Raw genomic sequence first — 24,913 nt, 5'->3', positions numbered from 1 at the left:
TCGAATGTGTGCTATGCTTTATGGCGCGTGTGTGGAGTTTGCATGTCCGTACACGCGCACTCACTCAAGTTGAAGGGCTTACAAGAGAGGCCTGTTTATTGAGCTGATAAAGCCAGACACTGATAAGTTTGTGTTCGTAGACTCGGGAGCTACGCCTCTGTCTCTGCAATCACAGTTTACACACAAGTCTACTGCAAACATCTTCTTATGTATTTTTATGGAGACGTGTGTTGCAGTGTGTACTTTGTGCATCCATTAGTCTACCTCCTTCACGTAGGGCCAGGTTTGTCTTTCATTTAATTAAATGAGTTGTGCACGCCCGGTCGTTATGTTGCCAATAATACAAACACAAAATGCCTTAATGATAGTTGTATCTTTAATCAACTGATGAGGTCTGTTCTTTTTAATTAACTCATAATTCAGACAATAAATAGATCTACTTTGTAATTTGTTGCTTTCCTATGAGTATAGCCCTAATAATATTGAAAAATAGATAAAACATTGACAACATGCCTCAACAACAAATATTAAAAATATTGAAATTGTTATTAGTTTAGACTTGGGATTACATTAATGACACGTTAATGACATCGTTATGACCCTCGAAAATCCTGTTAATAAAATGATCCAAGGCGCCACCTGGTGGCTACTTTGTGCATGCAAAGCGGTCCACCTAAGTGAAACCAAGAAAGGGTCCCATCTGTATCATCAGTTAAATGAGTAATTACTTAGTTATAAAACTGATATATTGGCAGGATATTAAATAATTCTAGTATAATTTTAAAAATGAAATTATATTAAAATAATAATCACAAACTCACTAGATCTGGTTCCTGTTTACTCAAAAGAAAAGTTTAAAATAACAAAATAATTAAATAACACTTAAGTGTTATTATTTGCATTGGAAATTTTGTACGGATCTGCTGCTCGCTTTTACAGTGATTTTGTGACAAAATAATTTGTCTAAAATGTTGATATAACAAAAATCACAATGCATAATGATTCAACCACAAATAACACATGAAAACCTTCCATATGACCAAGCACAAATACAATGTCCACTACAATATTAAGCAGATTTGCTTAATGGAAATATTAACACCCTCATACTCAAACAAATGTACAGAACATAAAACTCCAAAGTGGTGCCATTTTCACTCAACAGGAGTGACAGAAATTGTACAAACAGACTGAACAATTACAGTTTCATAACCAAGAGACAGTTTCTATTTCATTCACATTTTATATTTTTATGAAGTCTAGCTGTGTTTAAGTTTAAGAGTAAAATTTTACTATAAAGTAAAGTGTGGATGAATAAAGTTTGTCTATATCTAAAATATTTAATATGCTTTGTCAACTTTTAGTTATGTGTAAAATGTGCCACTGACTGAAAAGGAGTGCAGCTAAATTTTTATGTCAAGATTGTCCAATATTCTTCTTCTGTGACATGCTGATCACAGAGCATAGTTCCTCTCACTGTTTTCTCCACCGGTTTTTAGGTTTCTCCTCGCAGCTGGGACCCTTGCATGTCCCAGGAAAAGGTGGGGGCGGAGCTGGAGCATTTTTTGGAGGGGGTGGCGTATCAGGGGTGGTATTGATGCTGCTGAGGAGAGCTGGGAGATCATGTGAGATGGCCTTCTCCAGTTTGTCCAGCAAACACCCACCGCTCCAGCTGCAGTGGTATGACAGCTGCTTAAAGTTGGCCATTGGATTCACACCGAAGAAGTCCTCATAAGCCTCCTTGTCAGGTAAGTCAAATTTACTGATGTTGGTCTTGGCCAGAATAGACTTGAAGATGTAATACTTATCTGGATCGCTCACAATGTCATGTAAAACCTCATAAGGGTCACTGAACCAGCCCAGTTTGTCATAGTAGGTCTGAAGGTAGCGGTCCACCAGCAGAGCGTGAATGCGAACTCTGATACCATGCTGACGGATGAAGGCTATTTTGTTCTCCAGTTGGTTTTCAATGACCTGCAGACATAAGAAAATCATATAAGGAGACAACCAAAGAACATAATATGGCGTTATGTAAATAGATTGTATTCACATTCTACAATTTGATGATAGTTATAACTTCAGATGGAGGGCAGGGGCCGAGGGTGATTTATGTTTTTTGAAAGAAACATCCAATCTACATAAAATATCACATAAATAGGCCCAGTAATTACAATGATATTCACGATCAACAAATCTGCATTTAAACAGTTGAACAGCAAAATCTACCATAGAATTCTGACCTACTGGGATTATAGAATACTGAAGGCAGTCTTTTCATCAGCTTCCACCTCTTACTAATCACTATGGCAACAATCATTATTTTTTATTTGTTTGTGTAATCTCTCAGTCATCCAGGTAGGATTCATTGCAAAGGAGAAATAAAATTCTGTTAACTATATAAAAGTTTTTGATAGAATATGTTTCATAAGTCATCTAAGCTGCTTCTTCAGTTCTGGTCAAATTGCTGATGGACACTGCCTGAAGGGAGGAGCTAACTACATTGAAACTACTCTGAAACTAACACACCTACTTGTTTGCAGTTGCTTTTTGTTAGCTTGGTTTATTGAATTGCACTAAGTGTGAACCGTGTCTGAGTCATATTCATATAATTGTTCAGGCTCATGCTATTATTTTTTCATTGTTCTGAAACAATCATTGTTCCATGGATAGAGCTCATAACACTGCACCTGATTGAGGTCATCAAGTAGAGAGATCTCCTCCTTCATGAACAGGTCTCGGCTGGTGTCCCCAGTGTAGTCCAGGGGCCAGAAGGAGCTGACATAGACCCGGGGAGGTTCAGTCACATTGACCAGAGGAGCCATACTCCAAAATAGAGCCCCATACACCCTCATTAGGTCCTGGGTGGACACTGTGTCAGCCTTGTTTAGAATCAGACGCAGCTGGGACTCTCTGCCCTTCATCTGCCTGAAGAGCATCTCCAGCTCTCCACCCACATCCAGTTTTGTGGGGTCAAACACCAGGAAGATCAAATCGGCACGATCTATGAACCACTGGCATACTTCATTGTAGGGGTAACCTGGAGACAAGAATTTATATAAGCTAAGCAAAAATGTACATCAGTTACCCAGTTAAAGCCCAACGGTGTGCATTTTGAAGCTTTGGTGTGATATTCTACATGCAATTAAACAAAGTGGAAGAACTGAAATAAATGAATAAAATAAAATAAACCAAATCTGAAAGAATTACAGTCAAACGGCAAATTTCTCCATAGAATTCTGTCCTTCAGCTCAGTAAAATTTGAAACTATTATAAGCATTATAAAATGTTGTATTAAACTTGGATGCAACCTTTTACATCTGCTGTGTCCACTGTTATTGTTACCTCTCTCTTGCTGTTTCCGGTTTTCAATGATCCCAGGCGTGTCTACCAGGGTGACTCTTTCCAGAAGTTTGTGGGGCATCTCGATTCCCACTAACCGTTCCAAAAATCCCTGTCCAAACTTTTCCAGGGGTGAGAACGACCGGGAGCTATCTGCTGCCATGACGATACCCTCAACAGTGCGGAACTTTTCACCATGCATGATGACTGTGTACTCTGATGTGGTAGGCTCAGCTCCTATGAAATGGATTAAAAAAAAACAAAAAACATACAATTTTGAATGGTGAATTAAAGGGTGTATGTCTGTCTATTTTGTCTTTTGTTCACCTGTGTAGAGCTCCTGTGAGGTGCCATGAAGACCAAGCAGATAATTGATCATTGACGACTTTCCAACGCTCCACGGTCCCAGGAAGAGAATCATGGGCTTTGAGGTAATTTCACCATCTGTAGATAATAATGCAATATTGTGTAGATACAGTACATTTTACATTTTAGAGTGATTTTAAAACAATATGTATAACTGTTCATAGGATATTGTCTTAAATACAAAAAAAAAAATATATAGAAATATGGGTCTTGGAGTATAAGACATTTAAATATGAAATTAAATGACAATGAAAGTACAATGAATAATATTTTTGGCTGAAAGTTGAAAAACTCTCAAAATAATTCATGAATTAACTTTAATAATATGCCTACAGTCTCAAGTCACTGTCACAAGGTCTGTCACATTAACACATTTTTAAGTACGAGTACATTGCTGAAATATACAGATGGTAGATATTTAAACCAATTTATGACAATGACACAAAAACCCAAGAGCAGATTTAAACCACATAAACTGTTAAAAATGTATAGTATTGTTAAAAATCATGAGTTACACAAAATAACATAATGAAACACTTGAGAACTTTGTTTTCATCTGTAAATAGTCATAGTTATTAATACAGTATATATAAAATATAAGGTGTTAATTCAATCTTTTACAGCTCAAATCTTATTGTACTGACAAAAGAAAAAGTACCCCCAATAACACAAATGTTGACCCCCAAAAATATTGTTCCAGCTTTCATATATTGAACAATAAGTCATTATTGTGACAGGCTTACACTTGAGCTTGTTCTTTCATTTTATACCAGCAGAGGTCCCAAAGCCTCATGGGTATGACTGCTTTCTTCTGCTTCATGCACTCCAAATCATGATCACCAATTCTGTTTATTTATTTTGGGCCTGTTTCAGTAATCTCAAAATGGTACCGGTGCTATATAAACTGTCAACAACTTGTCAGAATACCACATACAGTATATAGCTGAATAGTTATTGTTGAACTGTATGCATTCATGTACCTGTAACTTCATATTGCCTCAACTCATTGTATTTGTAAGCATCTTCCATGGGTTTGATGGCTGTGTGGTAGATGTCCAACAACTTCTTCTGCGCAGCTAAAGAAAATAGAAGAGGAGGATTGAACATTCTGGCAAACAATGGGGAAAAAAATGGGGTCAGTATAATGTTAATGTCCTTGCTACCTATTCTGATAATACTTTGACATGAATCAATCTCATTAGGTTTGATTAATTAAGCCAAGCTAATTAAGACTCTGGAAATTCTGCAATGTTTAGTCTGTAACAAAACAAACCATTCCACATGAGGAGAACAGAGGGTCTTTCATACAATGGAATAACACAGTGGTACATTTGTACTGATTAATCACCTGTCTAAAGACAGACACACACGCACACACAGCCCCAGGATCTCCACATCAGGAAGCAATTTTGTGAATACTTTTAGCACACACAGTGTACAACATGAACTTCTCCTCATTTAAATGTGTGTGGTTTCTTTCAGTTAGTACTATTATTAAAAGAGTAATAATATGCTTTTTACTCCATCACTTTCAGTGACTGGTACTCCTTTATTGCTCTTTTAGTTAGAGTACCAGTTGCAGCATCAGTAGCATAATCATTGGTTTTCTCAAGGACAGATTTTGAGGATTTTTTGCAATAGGCCCCCAAATCTAATTCTTGAAAAGGATACGTCTAACATTCTTGCAAGGAATGATTTAAGATAAACTGTGTATAATTGTTGTACCACTACTGTGTGTACTATTGTGCTGTGTTACATAACACTTCAATCGTCATGGCAGTTGAACAGATATTATTTTACATTTACTTACCTGTGAACTCAGCTGATAGCTCAGCTGTATTCAGACGTAGTGTCTCCTCGATGTGGGTCCGGTCCCTCATTGTTGGACCTGCTAAATTTTGAAAAATAAATAAATTAATAAAAATATATATATATATATATATATATAAAATATAATATATAAATATATATATATATATATATATATATATATATATATATATATATATATATATATATATATATATATATATATATATATATATACATACACCTTTGAATTCAGTGGTACAATAATACAAACATCCACAAAGCTAGCATAAATGCTTCATTAAACTTTAAAGCATTTAATGTCTCACTGTGTTTACTAGAATCCTCAGGTGATTTATACCTAACGTGGCGGCTGCACTAAGTTTCTTTTCATTTCATCAAAAAATAATGAATCTGATCCACATTAACAGTCTGTATTTTATTATGTTCTTCTCTTGGTAATTTAATAAATGAATATAAATGGATTTACCACAGACAAGCATACAGCTACAGCAGCAGTTGATTTTTGTCTTAATGTGTGTTGGTAGGGTCATCTGTCTCTGCCCCTCCCCCAGCAAAGGGCAAAGTTGCTCTGAATAGCTTGGCCATTTGGTCCAACTGTTATATCACGCTGTTGCCCATCTATCAGTCTATCCCGTTCCTCTGCTATTTCAGTCCTTTTATTTTTGTACCACACAGTCTTGCTAATTCCCCTTTAGCTACTCATATTGTAACCAGCCTGCAATAAACATTACAAGACTCCATAGTGAGAAACTGTGAGAAATTGTCTATCACTAAGTCTAATAAATTTAATTAAAATGTAAAATGTATAGTCTTCAATTGGGTAGCTAAAAAAGCTAATTTGCACTCGGCGTTAAAAGAATCCCTGTATATTCTGTGTGTGTGTGTGTGTGTGTGTGTGTGTGTGCGTGTGCCAGTGTGTGTGTGTGTGTGTGTGTGTATATATATATATATATATATATATACACACACACACACACATATATATATGATTTTAAAATCTTTGTTGAAAACACATTCGTATGCACTGGCTTTTAACACAGTCTGAGCAGAACATTTGGACTGTATACTTGTTTTACTTATTCTGTGTATTAGAGTAGAATTTATATTGCCTTTGGGCAGCAATGGTTGTTTTTAAATATGCTTTATAAATAAACTTGACCTGACTAGCACATTTTAAAATTTCTCTCTCTATTTCATGCCATTGAAAAAATTATTGGGCTTCCATAACCAGACCCTACATTTTAGTTTTAAATTGTAATATATTATAAATATAGCTAAAATATTATGGGTGATATTCTATTGCTTTACTTACTGCATATATTAGGCTTCCAGCACATGATTGTAGGAGCCATGATCAGAGGAGACTTGAGAAACTTTTGGCCTTAGTCTTTTATAGCCTGTGTCAACACCTAGACTGTACATAATGGCATGCCTCCTCCCTAATTACAGAAGGAGCAAGGGCATAGGGCAGATTGACTGTAACTGGAGCTTGGTAACACATAAGCCGTAAGTGAAAGTGAGTAGACTCAAGTTACTTCAGTCATGCATTTTCACTATTAATACCCATCAACAGACTAGACTTTGTAACAGTTCATTATTTACCTTTTGCTTTAGGCAGTGTTGGCTTCTCTTCTCTCACTTCCTCAACAATAGCATCTGCAATAGTTTCCTCATGTTGCACTGGGAAGTCTGTGGTGACCTCAATTGCAGGCTCTGGTTCTGTTTCTGGATTGACTGGGTCTAACTCAGAATGGATCTCCTCTTCCTCCAATCCGGGAGAATCAGCAGTTTGCTCGGATTCCAATATGACCTCCTCCTCTGTAGCTCCTTCTTCAGTTGTGTCCTCCTCATTTAGATCCTGGGGTGTGTCTTCTTCTGTGTTAGCTCTATCCTGGACTGCGTCCTCAATTTCTGGGGCAATTACAGACTCAATCATGGCTTCTTCAGCTTCTTTGTCCTCTGCAGTTTCAATTTCAACCTGTTCCTCATCAACTTCTGATGCTGTAGTGGCAACTGCTTCATCTTCTGTTATCTACAAAAGGCGATATTCTGCTGTCAAAATATGTTTCTAAATACAGTTAGTGATGTCTCAGGGATGACACTGTGTGCTATGGAATTAAACAATATATCCAAAAAACAGATTATCTTGTACCTTCTGGGGCATCTATGGGGGTATGTTATATAAGTAGTAAAAATGTCAAAATAGCTCTAGTGAAAAATGTTGTTGTGTCCTTGGTCAAGACACTTCACCCACATTGTCATGTGTGCATGAGTGATTGGTGGTGTTTGGGGGGACTTTGGGGGGTTTATAAGCATTATTATTACACCTGAAAGCTACCAACTTTGCCACATCTGTGGAACAGATGTCTGTGTGCACACTTGACATTTATGGATCCAGACTTGTAGGATAAATTACTACAAACATCCAGTTATAATGCACTTACTTCTGTTGGCTCTTCCTGGTCCTCCTCTGTTACTTCCTCCTGGTGTTTTTCTTCCGCAGCCTCTACATCCTTCTCAACAGCAACCTCCCCCATGTCTGTTCCCTCTGTTTCCTCTTGTGTTTCTTCATCCTCACTTGGTACCTCCCCAGCAATAGAATCTACTTCGCCTTGATCTATTTCATCCTCTCCTTCAATGACAGCATCCTCCTCTTCATCTGTGGCGATAACCTCTTCACTAACTGTTTCTTCTTCTTCTTCTTCTTCTACTTCTTCTTCTTCTTCTTCTTCTTCTTCTTCTTCTTCTTCACTAGACTCTTCTTCACTGTTTTCCTCTGCTGTGTTTGATTCTTCTTGTTCTTTCTCTGCAGCCCCCTCCTCAATGGAATCTACGAATTCTTCATCATTATTTTCTTCTGCTATATCTATTACTTCTTCTTGTGCTAGAGCATCTCCATCCTTGCCATTTACCTCGGCTGTATCCACTTCCTCATCAGGTATTTCCTCATCTTCTTCAGTCTGTGCCTCAGTGGTATTTTCTATTTCTTCTTCCTGATTTTCTTCTTCAGCCTCTTCTTCACTGGTTTCATCTTCAGTGAAAGCTATTAGAATGTCTTCTTCTACTTCATTTGTAATCTCCTCCACCTTTTCATCAATCTCTTCTTCTACCTCTTCTTCTGTTTCTTGTAGTTGTTCAGTTTCCTCTTCAGCAGTAACCTCTTCGTGTTCTTCTTCTGCACCATTAAATAATGCTGCATCTTCCATGTCTTCATCTGAGACTTCCTCCTCCAGAATCAGTTTTTCTGCCTGTTCATCACTGGGCACTGTCTCCTCTTTGCTCACTTCATCCTGACTAGACTGATCTCCATTTTGCTGTGTTTCTTCATCCGTACCTTGCTCAGTGTCAGAGGGGATTGGTGGGTTGCAGGGGGGACACAGTGGTCTGTCTGGGGCTGGTGTGTCATTGGATGAACTCTGGGTTGTGTGGTCGTCTGATGCGTCGCATTCACAGGGGAAAATGTCAGTGCCGTCAGGCTGTTGGAGCTGCAGTGGTACTAGAGGTTCATCGTCAGGGACAGAGGGATCCGCCAACAGACCTGGAAGAGAAAAAAAAAAAACTTTGAGTGACTAAAATGCAGTAGAGTCATTTTTTTTTTGTTGAAAATAAAACTCCTCTAAATAGTCTAGACATCATCTGTGTACACGGCTGCAACAATTATTCAAAATTGTGACAAATGTAATGTGAGTAATTGTCGACTATAGAAAATTTTTTAATAATATTTTATTAATAATTGCAACTGTTAACTGGACTAAAAAGAACACACACCACGTTTTTGCATTTTATGTTTTGAATTTTCATCAGTAATAAATTGTAATCTCTATTTTGAAGGTTTCAGTCGCCATATGTCAACCTTTAATTTGTTAAAAATGAATTGAAAATATCTTTATGTACAAAACAAGCAAGACTGATGTGAAGCATGTGGTAAAATAAGTTCAGTGAAAATAGCTAGCGACAAATCCAGCTTTAATGCAATGTTGTAAACTGAGAAGAGTGTTTATTATAGAAACTGCTGCTGTTGTGTTACATCCAATCATAATACATATAATATGTTCATATTTAACAGTAATCCTGGTAAAAAAAAAAAAGAATAATAATAATAAATAAATAAATAATCTGCAAATCTAAAGGCTGTCATGTTTAAGATAAAACTTGATACAGCCTTTGACATTAAGAGGCAAAGATAAAATGTACTGGTAATTGAGTGAAATGAATAAGACAGGAATTAGCGTGTGGTAATATGATGAGGGGCTGTACTGATCTGGACACTGTGGTTTGGATGTGTCCCAAGTACATACATTGTTACAACCCATTGTACATTCACTATTGAGCCTGAGACTGAATGAATGCCTCACTACTACCATTACTGTCATTAGAGATATTTTAAACTGCTATAAAGACTAAAGGAAACACATTGCATACATTTATGTTGGGATTAATGAGATTATGTAAGATTAATGTTCCTTTCTTGTAGATGGGCCACCCATTGCTGCAGTGCAGTGGGACAGAGAGGGACAGGTGCCTGTTACAGTGCTACCTCAAAGAGACAGAAATAGCCCCACAATGAGTCAGAGGGCGAAAAGACGAAGGGATAATTCCACTCCTATTTTCAGGAAGTATGACGCTCCCTCTTCCCTGATTGTCATGGCGCTCTGTGTGTGAATTACAAATAGATTATTGCAATAGTGTATGTAGCATGCAGCAAAGACCTGCATCAGCCTTAAGTTTGAGTTAAGATAAAGTACTCTGTATCTAGTCAGTAATAAAGTTATTATAATACATAATCATATAACATTTCACAAATATTGTACTGCACAGACCAAGACCTAGGCCTAATAATGAATAGGAATTTGTTGCACATTACAAGCCTTCTGTTGCTCTAAATTCTTTATCAGCACAAAAATTAAAACACAAGAGATGACTGCATGAAGATGGTAGGGTGTGAAGGGTAATAAAACTACAGTAAAATTAATCATAGTAAGAATTAGAAATAGTAGGCTTCATCAATTAGTCCAGCTGAAGATCACTGGACCATTCTTTGGTTCCACTAGGTGGTAGTAGACCACTGCTAGCAACTTTAACTGGTACAGAATGTAAATGGAATTTGCATTTTTAAACAGCTGTAATATACAGGAAAATTTATTTACTTACTTTTATGATAAGAGAATGTGTTTATACAATTATTTTTCAGAATCGACACATCAGACAATGGCCAAAGCTTCATAGGAAAAGTGTTTTCATGTTGCCATTTCAGCTCCATGATTCGCTTATCAAAAGTTTTAAATAGTCCTCGATTATCTTCTTATGTAACCACAGTTGCTGTGCTACTGGACCCAGTTCGGCCTGTCCTCTGCAGCGCTCCCCTGTGTCCTGTTATAGTTGGGACACCCCCTGTACACGGAGCTTGCTTACTGGGATCACACATCAGAGAGCCTGCACATACCTACTAAAACCTTTGCCAAAGACTTTTGTTAAATGCAGCACTACATCAATACATGTGCTTTAAATGTGTATGAACCTAATTTGACTTGGGGAAAACCATCACTATTATTTTATGGGACAAACAGACTTACACAAGGGCACACAAGGTTAATTATGCCTTTTCCTCCTAATTCAAACCTGAGGCAATAATTGTAAGAGTAACCTTTCAAGACTTTTTTCTTTATTTATTTTTTTTACATTTAAATTGCTGACAGCTGAAATAACACACAACAGTTGATGTTAGTTGATACTTTTCTGCTGGTGCCATGACGGGGGATGTGTGGAGACCCCAGCAAGAATAAGCAGTTCTGTCAGCTGCTATCACACCTCAGCATTGACTCTACATATTCACAGGTTTCAGCTTCGTGTTACATGCAACATTGATGACTTTTTCACATTAAAAATAAATATAATATTGTGTTTTAAAATGTTAATCACTATAGTAACAGCTATGGTAAAGCATAAAAAAATTTAACTCATAGATAGAAGCAAGCAGTTTTTTCTGGGAAATATACAAGTATTAGATTAGAGCTGTTATAAGTGTAGTATTTGCATTGAGTAGTAGTGATAGTACCAGTAGTGAGCATTATTCTGCAAGTGTTTGTAGCATTCAGTCCTAAATCAATGAAAGAAGGACCAATACAAACAGTATATATGAATATTTCCACATTTCAGTTGTGAAAATCCCATGTTTCATTCATAGTGTATCATCATACCTGTTGCAGAGAAGAGCAGTAGACTGAGCAGAAGGCAGCACCGAGACATGGCAGACTTCATTTTGGCTGCCAGGGGCCTTCTTCTACTCTGCCCGCGCTATATATACAGGAGTGTGAAGACAGGGGTCATATGAGCAGGGGCGGGACACCAGACCCCATTTGTGCCACTGTGTCAGCTGCTCAGACTAAGAGCATCGAGCAACACAGAGCAAGTATAATCTCTAAATCTCCATATTTTGAGTCACCATTGGTACCACTATTGTCATCTTTCATTATTCAAACTTCTGCAGCTGCACATGTCTTTGATGACTACACACAACACACTGTATTTGATTGTACTGGTATTTATCAAAGACACAACATAATCACTTACCTGAAGACCAAATGGGCATAGCATTTGCATGGCATCCAAAGTTAACAGGCCAATAAACAGACACAGGGTCTAATAAAAAAGTACAAATTTTATTTTATTTTTTTCAATTTTACAAAAGTGAGTTTACCCAATTTTAATAAACAAAAATATAACAGTTTCTTGTCATCCTGGACAAAATAAAGAAACAAAATGCTTGTCACCAAAACACAAATTAGACAGACAATGATAACCACAATAAAGGTGTTAAAACGTGTCACAGCAAAAAGCTTACAAAAATACATGGACAAATTCACTTTTGACCGTTGATTCAGGCAGTACAGAACAGCAAGTGCTTCATATCCAAGTTCATTTATGACAGCAGTTCTGCAAACATGTCAATAATGAAGAAGAAATACTCAAGTGACCAATCAGAAAAACAACATAATAGACTGGCATTGGTCAGTAAACTAGACCACTTTAAGCAAAGCTTCACAAACATCAGAAAAGAAAAAGCCTACAAAACCCAATGCAAGTGTCAAGAATTCTCACACCAAAGTCTTGATCACAAAAAAAATTAGCAGTAAGACAAAATAACAAAAGGCCGCTTTTAGCAACATGCGTTCAATTAGAAAACATAAAAAATCAGAGGTCTAACTCCAAATCAATGGAATGTTTACAGCATTAAGAAACTGAGGAGCGGGGCACGGTTTTCCAGTCAAATTTCTGTGACAAGCAAAACAACATGAGATGGACAAACTGGGCACATTCAGAAATAAACCCACAGAAGAGATCTATAGTGCAGTGCTTGATGTCAACTTCTTAAAAACAAATTGAAGCTTGGTCAGAAGTTACATTACAATGACAAATGCAGCTGGGTCTTTTAACTATTTGAAGAGTGGTCCAACTTTTGGTTTTATATACGTTTACCAATCTTATTCAAGCAGCAGTTATGTTATTTGTATGGTCATAAAGTGCTGAATCTCTACTTTAATTTGTGTGCATCTACAATCCACAGTGGAGGAATTCAAGTTATGTTTTTTATAATTAAGCAGTCTGTATTTCAGGACATCAAAAGGACATACTGGACATTTAAGAAATCTGTCAGAGAAGAGCACCCAGTTCTTCAGGCAGACATTGCCAACTAAGGATTTAAAATGACAATTTTAGATATACCTTACTTGCTTAGTTATTTGATGAACCCCTGAAATGTGATGACAGGCAAGAAAATTGATACTATACCGTAAAATGTTCATTTTAAACACTTTGAGGCAGCTTCAAAAACCTTTCCTCCAATTTGAACAAAAATACCCTCAAATTAAAGCTGTCAAGATGCACATATCAGTAACACCACTGCATGCACAATAAGTTCAAATATACAGATAAAACTTGGGCCACTGTCCAGATATTTATAGACCCAACTGAAGGGTACAGTAGTCATGATGGGCCTTGAAGTGCCAAACTCCAAGTTGGTAAAAAGCACCGTTTAAACTTTACTGTATCCCTATTTCAGCCTACATTCTTCAGCATTATGATGTCAAGTTTCATGAGAACATTGTAGGTATGCACGCCTACCTATGGTGCATAGTTTTCTTCAAACATAAATTACTCCAACAAACATAATGCAGATCCAAATGCATAAATACAAGACGGTTTAGTGCATAGTCACTAAAGAAAATTAAGACCAAATTTTGTTGGAAACAGAACTCTACATGCAAACAGTATCTATCAAACATATATAACCGGACAAGTCTGCAACATTGTCTCTCCTTGTAAAACATCACAAAGCTAGATGACCACTAATTTGTCAAATTTTATAGCTTTCAGAATTCACAAAATCAAATAAACCAGTTGCTTAATAGCTTATTTTAAGAGCTTCCTTGATTTCACCATTTAAAGTAAGTATTTATTCATCAATAGAAATAAATCTGATCTCAATGGGCCCATTAGTATCTGAAGTTATGTCAGTTTTTAGCACCAGACAGTAAAAAAATATTGTTAAAAATATTATTTTAAATGAGATAATATCGCCTTCTTCATGGGTAAGTACATTCAAACTATATTTTAGTGACATTGTAAAATAATACTGTCGGTGTTCCATATCCTTATGTAACATGTTCATGAACTGATTTTTTTTTTTTTATGAATCTGGTTGATGGAAATAAATGGCATTCTCTTGATATTTGTAAGGTTATTCTACTTTTATATTTTGCACATTGCAGAACCACATGACAAAGGTGAACTTACTGGAGTTTGGTTAATGCCAAAGAAATTTGTTTTTCAAATGTAGTTGACCTTCAAAGGCCCTCTTGCAGTGAATCAGTATTAAGTGTTTGGTAGTTAAGTTCAATGGACAAACCGCTCAGTTCATTGAGCAGTCCTCTCCCTCGGTGTCTGTGTCCGTCTCTGAACATGTGGCATCCAAAGCAACATGACTGGGGCTAACAATAACAGCCCGCCGCTGCTCCTCTTCTGCACTGGCTCTCCTCTCCTGAGTGCGTTCAATATGTTGGATAGCCTAAAAACAACAAACAAAACATGAGTGTGCTGAAGTTTCAAGGAGATAGGTTTTCAGCAGGACTCAATGAGAATGGGATCATACCTGGACTATGGTGTCGAGGTTCTGTCTGGACGTGGACACAGTGCTGGTGTGGCCGGCCGAACTCATTGTTACCACGGTGACATGATGGGGCTGAGTTAGTGTCGGGGCCGGGACAATCACTGTGGGGTGATGCGTTGGGGCGGGAGGGGCTGAAGGAGCACGCACCTGAGGGAACATATGTGCAAAATGAGCACATACAGCGCTTAATCTTGGTAGAGTTTAGGATAACATTGTATATTCAACAACTGATTCTTAAATTGGTTCTGTTAAGACAATGTGTCATGGCAATAAAAGGCTAGCACAGAGCACGTTCATAGCTGAGGTAAAGCACCAGGAGGAACCAAACTCTACACAGAAAGGCCAAACATATTCTGGGACCTTTGCCCCATTTCACAAAGCAGGTTGAACTAACACTGGGCTTAGTCCTAACCCATAGTTATCATACTCAGACAGAGCCAACTCTAAACCTGTTTTCTGAAATGAGAACTCAGAGTAGAATCCTAGAAATCCAGAGGAGGGTTCCATATCGGAATGACAGGAAGTCACGTGACAGTGGAAAGGTTAAATTTAGGTTTGATATTAAAATGGGGTGTTAAAAAAAAACGACTTTAACAAATACTTAGTATGATGCATATATGCAATATTGTTTCACATGCAACTCATTAAATACCCTTTTAAAACTTTAAATCATTTTACACACCATGACTTAGTCTGATTTTAGTGCAAGGCCCTCCAACTGGCCAATTAACTGATAGAATTGCTTGATATCAAGTTGATAATTTCTTACATTGGCATGTTCAAAGTTATCATAAAAGAAGTGAGCTGTTACGTTATAAACAGCAAACTGAAACAAAAATGTATAAAAGTGGAACATCAACTCAGGGTTTAGGTTAACAGTGAAACTCTGAGTTGACCTCTTTTCTGGGTTAACAAACCCTGAGTTTGGATAATATCTGCTTGTTAAAGCAGAGTATTTCAAGATGTGAGAAAGAAGTGCAAACCACTATGCCACAGCTTAACAACCTTTACTTGCATCTACCTCATTTAATGGGTCCATTATAACATACATATTTCTCATGACTTCTGTGATGCAAAGACCCAGACCACTGTCTATGCTGGACCTAAATAGCCTAGTTGTATTTGATGTTAGGATCTGCTGCTCTGACCTGTGCTGTCTGTCTGTCCAGTGCGTGGATTTGCTGCAGTCGTAGCAGAGTATGGCTCTGCAGCAGCGCCTGCTCCTCCTCCACCTGCTGTGTGATCACCTTCAGACGTTCCGGGTGCAGCTGCCCATCCAGGGTACGCACCTGTGCCACACATACACAGAGCTTATGAGTGACGGCCAAACACAATATGTCATTTCATGACAGGATCGCTAATGGGCAGACTACACAGTTAATTGCACAATGACACAAAAAGAAAACCCAACAGATAATTCGTTCCTCGGTCTAAACAAGCTCTACTGGTTTCTCAATACCGGTCTGTTGATAAAATGGTCTTGAGGACCAGAGACTCCTCTTTGTTTGAACCCGTTTGTCAGGCAGATTGAGCAGCCCTGTCACTGTCTGTTTCCTCCAGTCAACAGACCCCTCTTACAAACACAAGTCTTTGTCTAACCTGCTCCTCCAGTTGCATCCGGGCTGAGCGTTCTTTATCAAGCTGCTGTCGTAGATCCAGCATCTCTCTCCTCAGCTCATCCACTTTGTCCTCATCAAGTGTGTCTGGGGACCCAATGCCCTCATCCTTCTCTTCTGCTCTCTTTCTCTTTGGAGATGAACCGCTGAACTCCTACATGGCCACAGAGCATTAGAATTAAAAAACATAAGTGCATAAATGCAGTCAATGTGAGTATCTGTATAAAACATGACTTTACATGACTTAACATGACTATTTGCTTGAGATACTATAACACAACTGTTTACCAGTGAAGACATGCTTGGGTATGCCCTGAAAGAGTCTAACATAAGCATAGCACATGGCTCTGTAATACAAAGAAAATGGAACAAAGATATTGTTACCTGGATAAATCGTTTGAGCTGGTTGTTTTGAGCCAGGAGCTGTGTCTTTTCCTGCTCCAAAGTAAAAATATAATCTGCTGTCTGCTGTAGGATCGCCGCCTAATAAAGGATAAGAAATATACTGATTATGTCACTCTTCATTGTTCATCATAGCAGATTTGTTTCATTGAGATATTCTCACACCTTGCTCAGTTTCTCTCCATCTGCATGTGGTAACAGTGTTTTGAGGGAGTGAAATCCAGCATTGATGCTTTGCATTCGTCGTCGCTCATTGCTGTTCGCAATTTCCCGACGAATCCGTCTTTCTTGGTCCTGTGCGGTCTCTGGACTGAGGGGGATGTTGGCAAGGCTAAAAACAAAGTGGGAGTATTGGCATTATTTAGTATGAGAAAAGGCAATGCAATGTACAAGGTAAAGTCCCTTAACCTTTACCATGAGATTGAGGCATGCAGGGCAACCAGTCATAAAGGTCTTTGAGTTCATATGAACTCTGTGAGCTTTGCCATCACATGAAATCACCCAAAATTTTGCATGTCAATGCTCCTGTTGAGCCAGTCTAAGGGTTAAATATGGCACCATGTTTATATCATTTTTACATTTTTAAATTATTTGTCATTTTACCAAATGTCAAATAACTAAACTTAACCTTTAATGTCCACCATAAAGGAGACGTGACTTTCGTTCACAATCACATGACAGATTAGTCCACGTCATTCCATCAAAGCTTTACAAATGAATAAATAAGTTATAAAATGTGCACTGCACTTAAAATGTATGTGCATCACATTTCTTTTATCAGTGCTTATTTAATTAGCCGAATGCCATAAATAAAGCACTAAGGACGTATAATTATTCCAATAATTAATTTTAAATAGGATATCAGCAATATTTTAAAATACACCTTGATTACCACTTAGTATGACTACTGAGTAAAAACAAGACGTTTAGTGATGCAAATGCAGTAGAAAAAGTAAAGGTGAGAAGCTGCACGGGTTCCAAATGGTCGATGGGGGGCGCTTTGAACGCTGGAGCAGTGAAATGTGACACCAGCAACAACAGGGCCCTTGCCAAGGGTAGAACAATGCTTTCCCTCACTACCACGACTGAACGATATTAGAACTTATAAAGCCAATCCATGTTGATCATTTTAAACAGGTGCGTTAAAAACCATGTACTGATTAAAAGGGTGCGCCAAACAGACGCAAAAACAGCCCGAGTGTCATGACATGATGTGCGACGGTGGCTAACAGATGGCTAGCAAAGCTAAGCTAATTCCCGAGCACATGACACGGCAAATCGATAACTCCGTGCATTGTTTTGAGACTTCATCTTACAGACAAACTGTGATTTATGTTACCAATATAATAAATCACACATTTAAAAACTGAAAACCAAGAAAGGCGTGTAGTTGTGGTTAGTTGCCGTGGTGCGACGGAGAGCACGTTAACTACCACGTGGTTGTGGACCATAATGTGTCAGTTTCAACACAATGCAGACATTTCAGCTGTAATTAACTAAAGAGCATTTGCTGGCATCATTGCGTGGCTATAGAGTACACGTTTAGTCGAAAAGCCACGATAAAAGATCATACAGTAATTGCCAAATCTAACCAATGCCATTTTGACCACCCCATTTCCGACGCCAGAGTAGCTACTGTGCTAACATTACAAAACACGCATCCTTCGCCCACATGGACCACTACATTGCGAGCTTTTGTTTTGCCAATAGTCGCGATGCACGCACCTGCAAAGGCCTCCAATAACATCCTTCTCCGTTTTCTTGAAGTGTTGCAAGGACGGCATCTTTTCAGTCTGCATCATAAAATATTCCATGCTCCCGGAGCCACCTGATCAGCGCAATGTGTTTTCCTTTTTATCGCTTTGTTTGGGACAGAATAATGCAATCCGGGTGTTAAAGATCCAATGTAAGCATTTCTTCTTCCCAGCAAAAAATAACGTATCGTTTCGTTAAATTAAAGTAATTAAAGCAGTGTGCTGCCCACTACAGCTGATGGGGTTCCCTCCAATGCCCGTGTGTGGTTCGCTGCCTCCGCCTACTACTATGTGTGTGCGCAGCTGATCGCGGTGAGGCGGGAAACAGCTGGCTGAAATCAGACCTCCGTTCACTAGAAAACAACAAACAAAGAGGCGCTGCACAGGGAAAGCGATGTAACACAGGAACAATTTCAAACTAAATACATAAATAATAGGAACAGATACCTTTATTTTCTCATCATGCATTAAAAGCTTACATAAAAAATATATAACACATTGATAACATTAAGATACGATTAAAGTCTTCCCCATAGAATTTACAGGAACGTTAATAAATTAAGATATTATAGGTATTTAAATAGGCCCCATTTAATTAGTTCATTTATATATTTTAATACAGTTGTTTTATTTGGTTAATTATGGTGATTATTAATAACACAAATTGTACTCAAATACACAATTATGCCAGCTAAATGAATCATAAATTATTACATCATTTTCTCATTTCTGTATCGCATGTAGAGGAAGTGAAACATCCTTGACCCTTAAAAAGCAGCAAGTTCATACATTTCAAATAAATCACCACTTAATAAAAATAATAAAGTATATTGCAAAACACATAAGTTAGCAACCCCTTTTGATGGGATAATGAGTAGAGTAACATTTGATTTATTGTCCGTTATAGGAAATGCACCATTTAAACTCGCAAAAGCACACATGGCTTAGATCAAAACCAATATCAACCTGAAGTGTTTCTCTATTCAATATAAAAATACAGTAAATTGTACACCTAATTTGGTCCATATTGATCTGGATAAATGCAATATAATAAGTTTAAAAATACTAATGCAACCCCAAAAGACCCAGAGTATTTCATTCACTTTAGAAATACACTGATTATCAAAAATTCTTGATATACACATACAAAGCTTTTAAATGTGGAACCAGGAAGGATTCCACAAGTACCTGAATGTATGAGACAGCAAATATTTCTATGAAGCTGAAGGCTTGGTTTTCTTTGTGGCATTTTCTTCAACTGTAAATGTGTAGTTATACTAAATCAAAACAAAAATACAGTTAGTCAGTAAGAAACAACCAAAGAAGGTTGAATTGAGTTTTTTTTTTTTTTTTTTTACCTCATTTTCAATGTCCTGAATGGACTTTATACGAATGTTGTTTAATTGAGCGTTCAGGTTAGGACCCTGTGAAAAAGAAGAAAAAGAAGTGTATTTAAACCTAAACAAACAATACCACTATTTGCACTCATTTTGTGAAGATGAAGATAATTAACAAATACTTAAATACATGATTTGTTAAAAAAAAAAAAAAGCCATATCTTTGAGAAGTGTTGAATGAATGATAAATGTGTCTCTATTTTGATGCTATTTACTATGAACTCTTCATCAACATTATTCAGATTACCTGGTCATTTTCAAAAAGAACAACAGTTGACAAATCAACTGCATTAAAAATAATAAATAATTGCAGCTCTACTACATTCTGTGCCCATGTAAAAGCTGCATTTTAGCACAACAGGTAACAGGGTGATTAAGTAAAGATAAAACATACGTTGCCATTGGCTGGAACATCAAACTTTGGATGTAGACTGAAGGGGACTCCATCCAATGCTACCGAGAGACAGAAAAGTGAGTAATAGATTATGTGCTTCCTTCTTATACAGGTACACAATGTGAAAGAGAGAGAGGAAGATTCAGAGACACAAAAGGGAGAGGGGGGTACCTGTTATTCCCTGGAGGCTGCCGTCCACTGGTTTGTCGATCTCATCTTTCACATTGAGGTGGTGTCGTCTGTGACTCAGTCTTCCAGGAGGCAGCGGAGGGGGGTTACTATGATTCAGAAGGCAAACAGTTTTTGAATAAATAATCATATAACTTAATTTTTCTCTTATGAATTTAATATTGAACCTGGGTTTGAGAGGCAAAGGAGGAGCTGGTTGGTCTAGGGAGAGTTTTTGAATGTCTAGGCTGACTCTTCTAGGTTTGGCTTGGGGCACTGGGCATGAAAAAGGCCCTTTTTTGCACCACAAAACATAACCATGGACATCCCTGTAAAAAAAAATAAAAACAATAAAATGTATTAAAAATTAACACATGGGAGGTTGAGAAAACATATTGCTACCTACCCCACATATGTGTAGTGCTGTAACATCATTTTGCTTTTCGCGGTCAGTTTAATGTCCAAGACAGCTGTGTCCACACTGCCTATGGGGACAAGACGCACACAGACCCGCTTCTTCTTAGACACAGTGGCCTCTGATCATAGAGAAAAACAGAAAAATAGACAATATTATTAGAAATCCTTAGGTAAAAGTCCACAATTTAAGTACTAAGCACATTTTGTATTTAGTTGAATATTTTTATTGTACACTCACTTGGTTCAAGATGCTCTGCGATGTAACAGTACCCATGAGGAATTGAGTCCTTATCTGAAATAATTTGAACATCTGACACCACCATGCCACCAGTTAAATCCTGTAAAAGGAGAGTTAAAGTTGACACATACCATGCAGTAGTAATTTAATCAAACTATTTCTAATCTGAACATTTGGGAGATGACCTTGCTGTAACAAAGATAGTAGCCAGACTTCATTGCAAAGCTACGTGTAAAATTGGCCGCGGCTCCATCTTCTGTTAAGCTTATCTGCAAAATAAAATATAAATATACAAAAAACATGAAATGTACAATTTCTGAAGCAATTATAAAAAAGGTGAACATGTGAGAATATAGTAGACATATTTCTTCATCCACAATGGGATAAGCAATGAAGCAACTTTAAAGTCTACACACAGTCCACACTACTGTTTCTTATGTAAATGTGATGAGACATGTTTTATTTTTCCTGCCCCTGAGAATGATATCTGTTGTCGGCCATATCCAGAATAATATCTTGTATTTCATGCAATGATATCTGTATTATTTATCCTAATTACTGTTAAATGTGTTCTTACCAGTGTGAAATCTTTGGGACAAGTGCTGGTATTGGAAGTCCAGGCAACAGCTGTGACTGGTCGTACCTCTCTGTGTGGAATTACTAGGGACATCTGGGTAAAGAGAACAACAAAAAAGGTACTATGTAGTTCGCAATAAAAATAAAAAAAATAGCCATCATATCACAGCAGCCCTTTGGAGTAATACTGGTCTGGATGTGGGAGAAAGTAGGAAATACACACATTCCGAATCAGATAAGTTTAATTGCCATTGTCAATGAACCAAATTCACAAGCAAATTACCCCTACGGTGGATATGTGTTGAGCATTGTCCACAAAACAAGATCCTATTCATACTCGAGTTTATTTGGTTACCCTAGCCAACATTCCTAAGTGGGTTTTCAAATACACAATAAAACAAAAACACCTTAGACAGTTTTAAATGGTAGAAACATAAGGAAATGTATACATTACAAGGAAGCATCATGATAAATATATTATTTAACTGTGTGTGGATGATATTACGATACAAAAAGTTTAAACTAGGAAGAAATTGGTAGTCAAATAGAAGTTACGATGACAGGGCGAGCTTACAGTGTTGGCCACAATACATTTTCCACTTAAAAGCTTGACTTCGTTTTCTATCCTTCAGATGATCTATAATCTAACATTTTCCCGAATAAGATTTAACTCAGACTTACCTCGTTGGGTTGTCACGTCTTTGCCTTCGATGAGACACAAATATCCGAGCAGAACAACTTTAAACTTATGAACCCAAATAGTTAGCTTTTCCTCCTTTCGGCAGGAAGTATTGGAGCATTGAGAACTACGATTCCCATCATTCCAAGCAAGGTGAAGTCGTTGTAGTTCCATTTTTGATCACGCAGGGGCGATATTACACCGTCTGTTCAGATCTCTTCAAAATAAATAAATGGACCTAAAATAAGTAGATTCAAGACTGTTACAAAATAAATAAATAAATAAATAAATAAGCAGTCAATCTTGCCTTCCCCACTTTAAAAAGCACAAATATAAACGTAATCAACGTAACTGGAGAAGTGACAGTTTTGTTGTTGAAGGCTTAGCGGAAGTTGTTCTTCTGTAGCATTTTTAACTTAACATTTTTTTCACCAGCACCCTACGAAAAACTGAGCGGACAATAAAAACATTTATGGCCAGGTCCTTGGGGGAAACAGTATATTTGGACATTGAAACAAAAACATAACTTTACAATAATCGCGTGTTTGTTTGGTTGAAGTTATCATATGCGCGCGGACTGACGATACACAACCTGAAGAAGACGGAGAAGGTGGCGACATCAAATGATTTTCTAGCCATTGTCAAACATACCGCATTCATACTCTATTAAATAAGTTACTGCGCTGTTTTATTAACCTTTTATTACCACACTGGAGCTACAATTTAATTATTCCATATCCTTTTTGTAAAGCTGTCTTTATGATTATGTTTTAGGGCAGTAATTGCATACACTTTCAAGGTGCTTTTTTATATCACGAATGTTATAGTATATTCACACCGTTTTGTTGATCAACACGTGGGACCGATTTTTGTTTTAAAATAGATTATTATTCATATTTTAAGTATAAACTACATCTGACTTGGACTGAATTTTGAACCGTGATCTTGGCATTAAATGGATTAACATTGGCAGAATATGGGGTGTTGAGAAGCTCTAATTTTCTTTGTGACAATTACCCCTAGTGTCCACTCTGTCATAAATGCCATACTAAACACGATGTCTGGTCATAATGGACATTCTCATGAGGGTGTGAGCGACCATCATATCCCAGAGCAGCCACAGCGGGACATAGGAGAGCTCCTCCAGCAGATAATGGTCATCACTGAGGACAGCCTTGATGAGGCCCAAGCCAGGTACAAGCCTTAAAAGACCAGCTACCTTGAGACAGTCACATAAATGTCATTATATTAATAACTCAAACTATATCATAATAATAACAATGCATACATGACTATGTTAGAGTCATTATTCACATCTCTTGGTGGTGGTAATGGTCTTCTATAGCCCCAAGTGCCCTGGGTAGACTCATGGAAAGCGAGATTACCATTCTGCACCATCAGCCCTTCCAACTAGCACCAATCACTCATAAACACCACATTCATACATTGGCATGGTGGGTGAAGTGTCTTGCCCAAGGACATAACAAAAGTATGCACTTGTCCAAACTGAGATTGAGGCACTAATTATTGTCTCACTGCTGCCCATAAACGGTTACAGTTTACCACCACTGCTGCCACATGCTGTTTGTGTGTTTCATCAGATTTTTGAAGTGGAAGTTAAAGATTTTTTTGAGTCTCACTTTAATGTGTTTTCCACAGGAAACATGCATTAAACTGTCACAAACTGAAACCTGCTCTCTTCAGCGTCCTTTGTGAAATTAAAGACAAGACAGGTATGTTTTTATAAATTATAAATTGTTCTGAAAATGTAGATTTGGTAAATTAAATGACATCGCTGCAGCAGAGATTGAGAGAGTGATGGGAGACAGACGAATAGTTTGGACATGACCCTGGATAAACCGCCATGTTGCTTTTTGTTATTAACACCTTGTCTCTTTCTCCCTCTCTTGCTCTTGTGCTCAGTGTGTCGCACTCTCTTGGATTTTTTTCTTGGTGATATTTTTCTGTAAGTCTTCTACTGGCGGCCATGATGATTTTTGTTGATGAAGGCCTCCAAATATTCAGATCCTGAAAAGGCTAGAGGAAGCTACTACTGGAGAAGCGTCAAACATCAGACGCTTTTGACTGACAAAATGATGGGAGCAACAGGATCCACTAATCTGGGTGATTAACTTTAGGAATTTGACAAAAACGTGGTGCTGACAAAGCTGTTGATATTAATTACATTAGTAAACTGAGCAGACGCAACAGCTGAGAAACTGACCTATTTTCAAGATAATTTTTTGTAATAAATATATATTAGTTATTCTTTTGAATATTAAGCAGCCAAGATCAACAATGAACTGTACAAAGTGTTTTGTTCTACTTCATTACTCCCAGCACTTTTAACAAAGTTTCAACTAATATTTTAAGGCTTCCTGAAATAATTTTGATACACTAGATGACTATGAAAATGGTAGGTAAGGTAAATTTTACCTCAGTATAACCCTTATCTTTCTTTATGAATGTTTATGTAAATGTGCCGCTGCGTGCCTGTGCTGTCCTCTGCTGCTTGTGTGAGTATGGACAGGAGATGTTCTTTCGTAATTGCCTCCTAATTTGCATAAG

General features: G+C 37.5%; 4 protein-coding genes across 6 annotated transcripts; 1 reads left to right on the top strand and 3 right to left on the bottom strand.

The window, feature by feature from the left end:
• Nucleotides 1-358: 358 nt before the first annotated feature.
• On the bottom strand, nt 359-11,798 carry LOC110166248 (probable serine/threonine-protein kinase kinX). 2 transcript variants are annotated; one of them, XM_020931476.2, is made up of 9 exons: nt 11,736-11,798; nt 7,983-9,076; nt 7,141-7,570; nt 5,516-5,596; nt 4,686-4,781; nt 3,667-3,783; nt 3,343-3,576; nt 2,688-3,037; nt 359-1,974 (listed from the first exon to the last, which is right to left on the bottom strand). In XM_020931476.2, the coding sequence occupies exons 1-9, from the start codon at nt 11,794-11,796 to the stop codon at nt 1,474-1,476; spliced, it is 2,964 nt and encodes a 987-aa protein (XP_020787135.2). In that variant the 5' UTR covers nt 11,797-11,798; the 3' UTR covers nt 359-1,473. The 2 variants fall into 2 exon arrangements, with proteins under 2 accessions (XP_020787135.2, XP_055017104.1); XM_055161129.1 differs by having other exon boundaries at nt 5,516-5,593.
• Nucleotides 11,799-12,176: 378 nt separating this feature from the next.
• On the bottom strand, nt 12,177-18,780 carry LOC110166200 (transcription factor AP-4-like). The gene is made up of 7 exons (XM_020931419.2): nt 18,448-18,780; nt 16,888-17,053; nt 16,705-16,803; nt 16,304-16,474; nt 15,853-15,993; nt 14,687-14,851; nt 12,177-14,602 (listed from the first exon to the last, which is right to left on the bottom strand). The coding sequence occupies exons 1-7, from the start codon at nt 18,534-18,536 to the stop codon at nt 14,447-14,449; spliced, it is 987 nt and encodes a 328-aa protein (XP_020787078.1). The 5' UTR covers nt 18,537-18,780; the 3' UTR covers nt 12,177-14,446.
• A 127-nt stretch (nt 18,781-18,907) lies between these two features.
• Nucleotides 18,908-22,503, bottom strand: mvb12a (multivesicular body subunit 12A). Its single transcript, XM_020931471.2, has 10 exons — nt 22,348-22,503; nt 21,668-21,760; nt 21,276-21,359; nt 21,091-21,190; nt 20,842-20,971; nt 20,624-20,764; nt 20,439-20,545; nt 20,268-20,326; nt 19,835-19,900; nt 18,908-19,753 (listed from the first exon to the last, which is right to left on the bottom strand). Exons 2-10 carry the CDS (start codon nt 21,758-21,760, stop codon nt 19,691-19,693), a joined length of 843 nt encoding a protein of 280 aa, XP_020787130.1. The 5' UTR covers nt 22,348-22,503; the 3' UTR covers nt 18,908-19,690.
• Nucleotides 20,980-24,834, top strand: LOC129411187 (pre-B-cell leukemia transcription factor 1-like). Of its 2 annotated transcripts, none has more exons than XM_055161131.1 (4): nt 20,980-21,785; nt 23,369-23,539; nt 24,005-24,078; nt 24,269-24,834. In XM_055161131.1, the coding sequence occupies exons 2-4, from the start codon at nt 23,403-23,405 to the stop codon at nt 24,313-24,315; spliced, it is 258 nt and encodes an 85-aa protein (XP_055017106.1). In that variant the 5' UTR covers nt 20,980-21,785; nt 23,369-23,402; the 3' UTR covers nt 24,316-24,834. The 2 variants fall into 2 exon arrangements, with proteins under 2 accessions (XP_055017106.1, XP_055017105.1); XM_055161130.1 differs by lacking the exon at nt 20,980-21,785 and adding an exon at nt 22,478-22,955.
• The last annotated feature ends 79 nt before the right edge of the window (nt 24,835-24,913 follow it).

This window comes from Boleophthalmus pectinirostris, unplaced genomic scaffold, assembly GCF_026225935.1.
Source record: "Boleophthalmus pectinirostris isolate CB_2022bp ecotype Guang Dong unplaced genomic scaffold, ASM2622593v1 HiC_scaffold_347, whole genome shotgun sequence".
Classification (NCBI taxonomy): Eukaryota; Metazoa; Chordata; class Actinopteri; order Gobiiformes; family Gobiidae; genus Boleophthalmus; species Boleophthalmus pectinirostris.
Note: the sequence above shows the minus strand (reverse complement) of the source record. Positions and strands in the feature narration are given on the sequence as shown.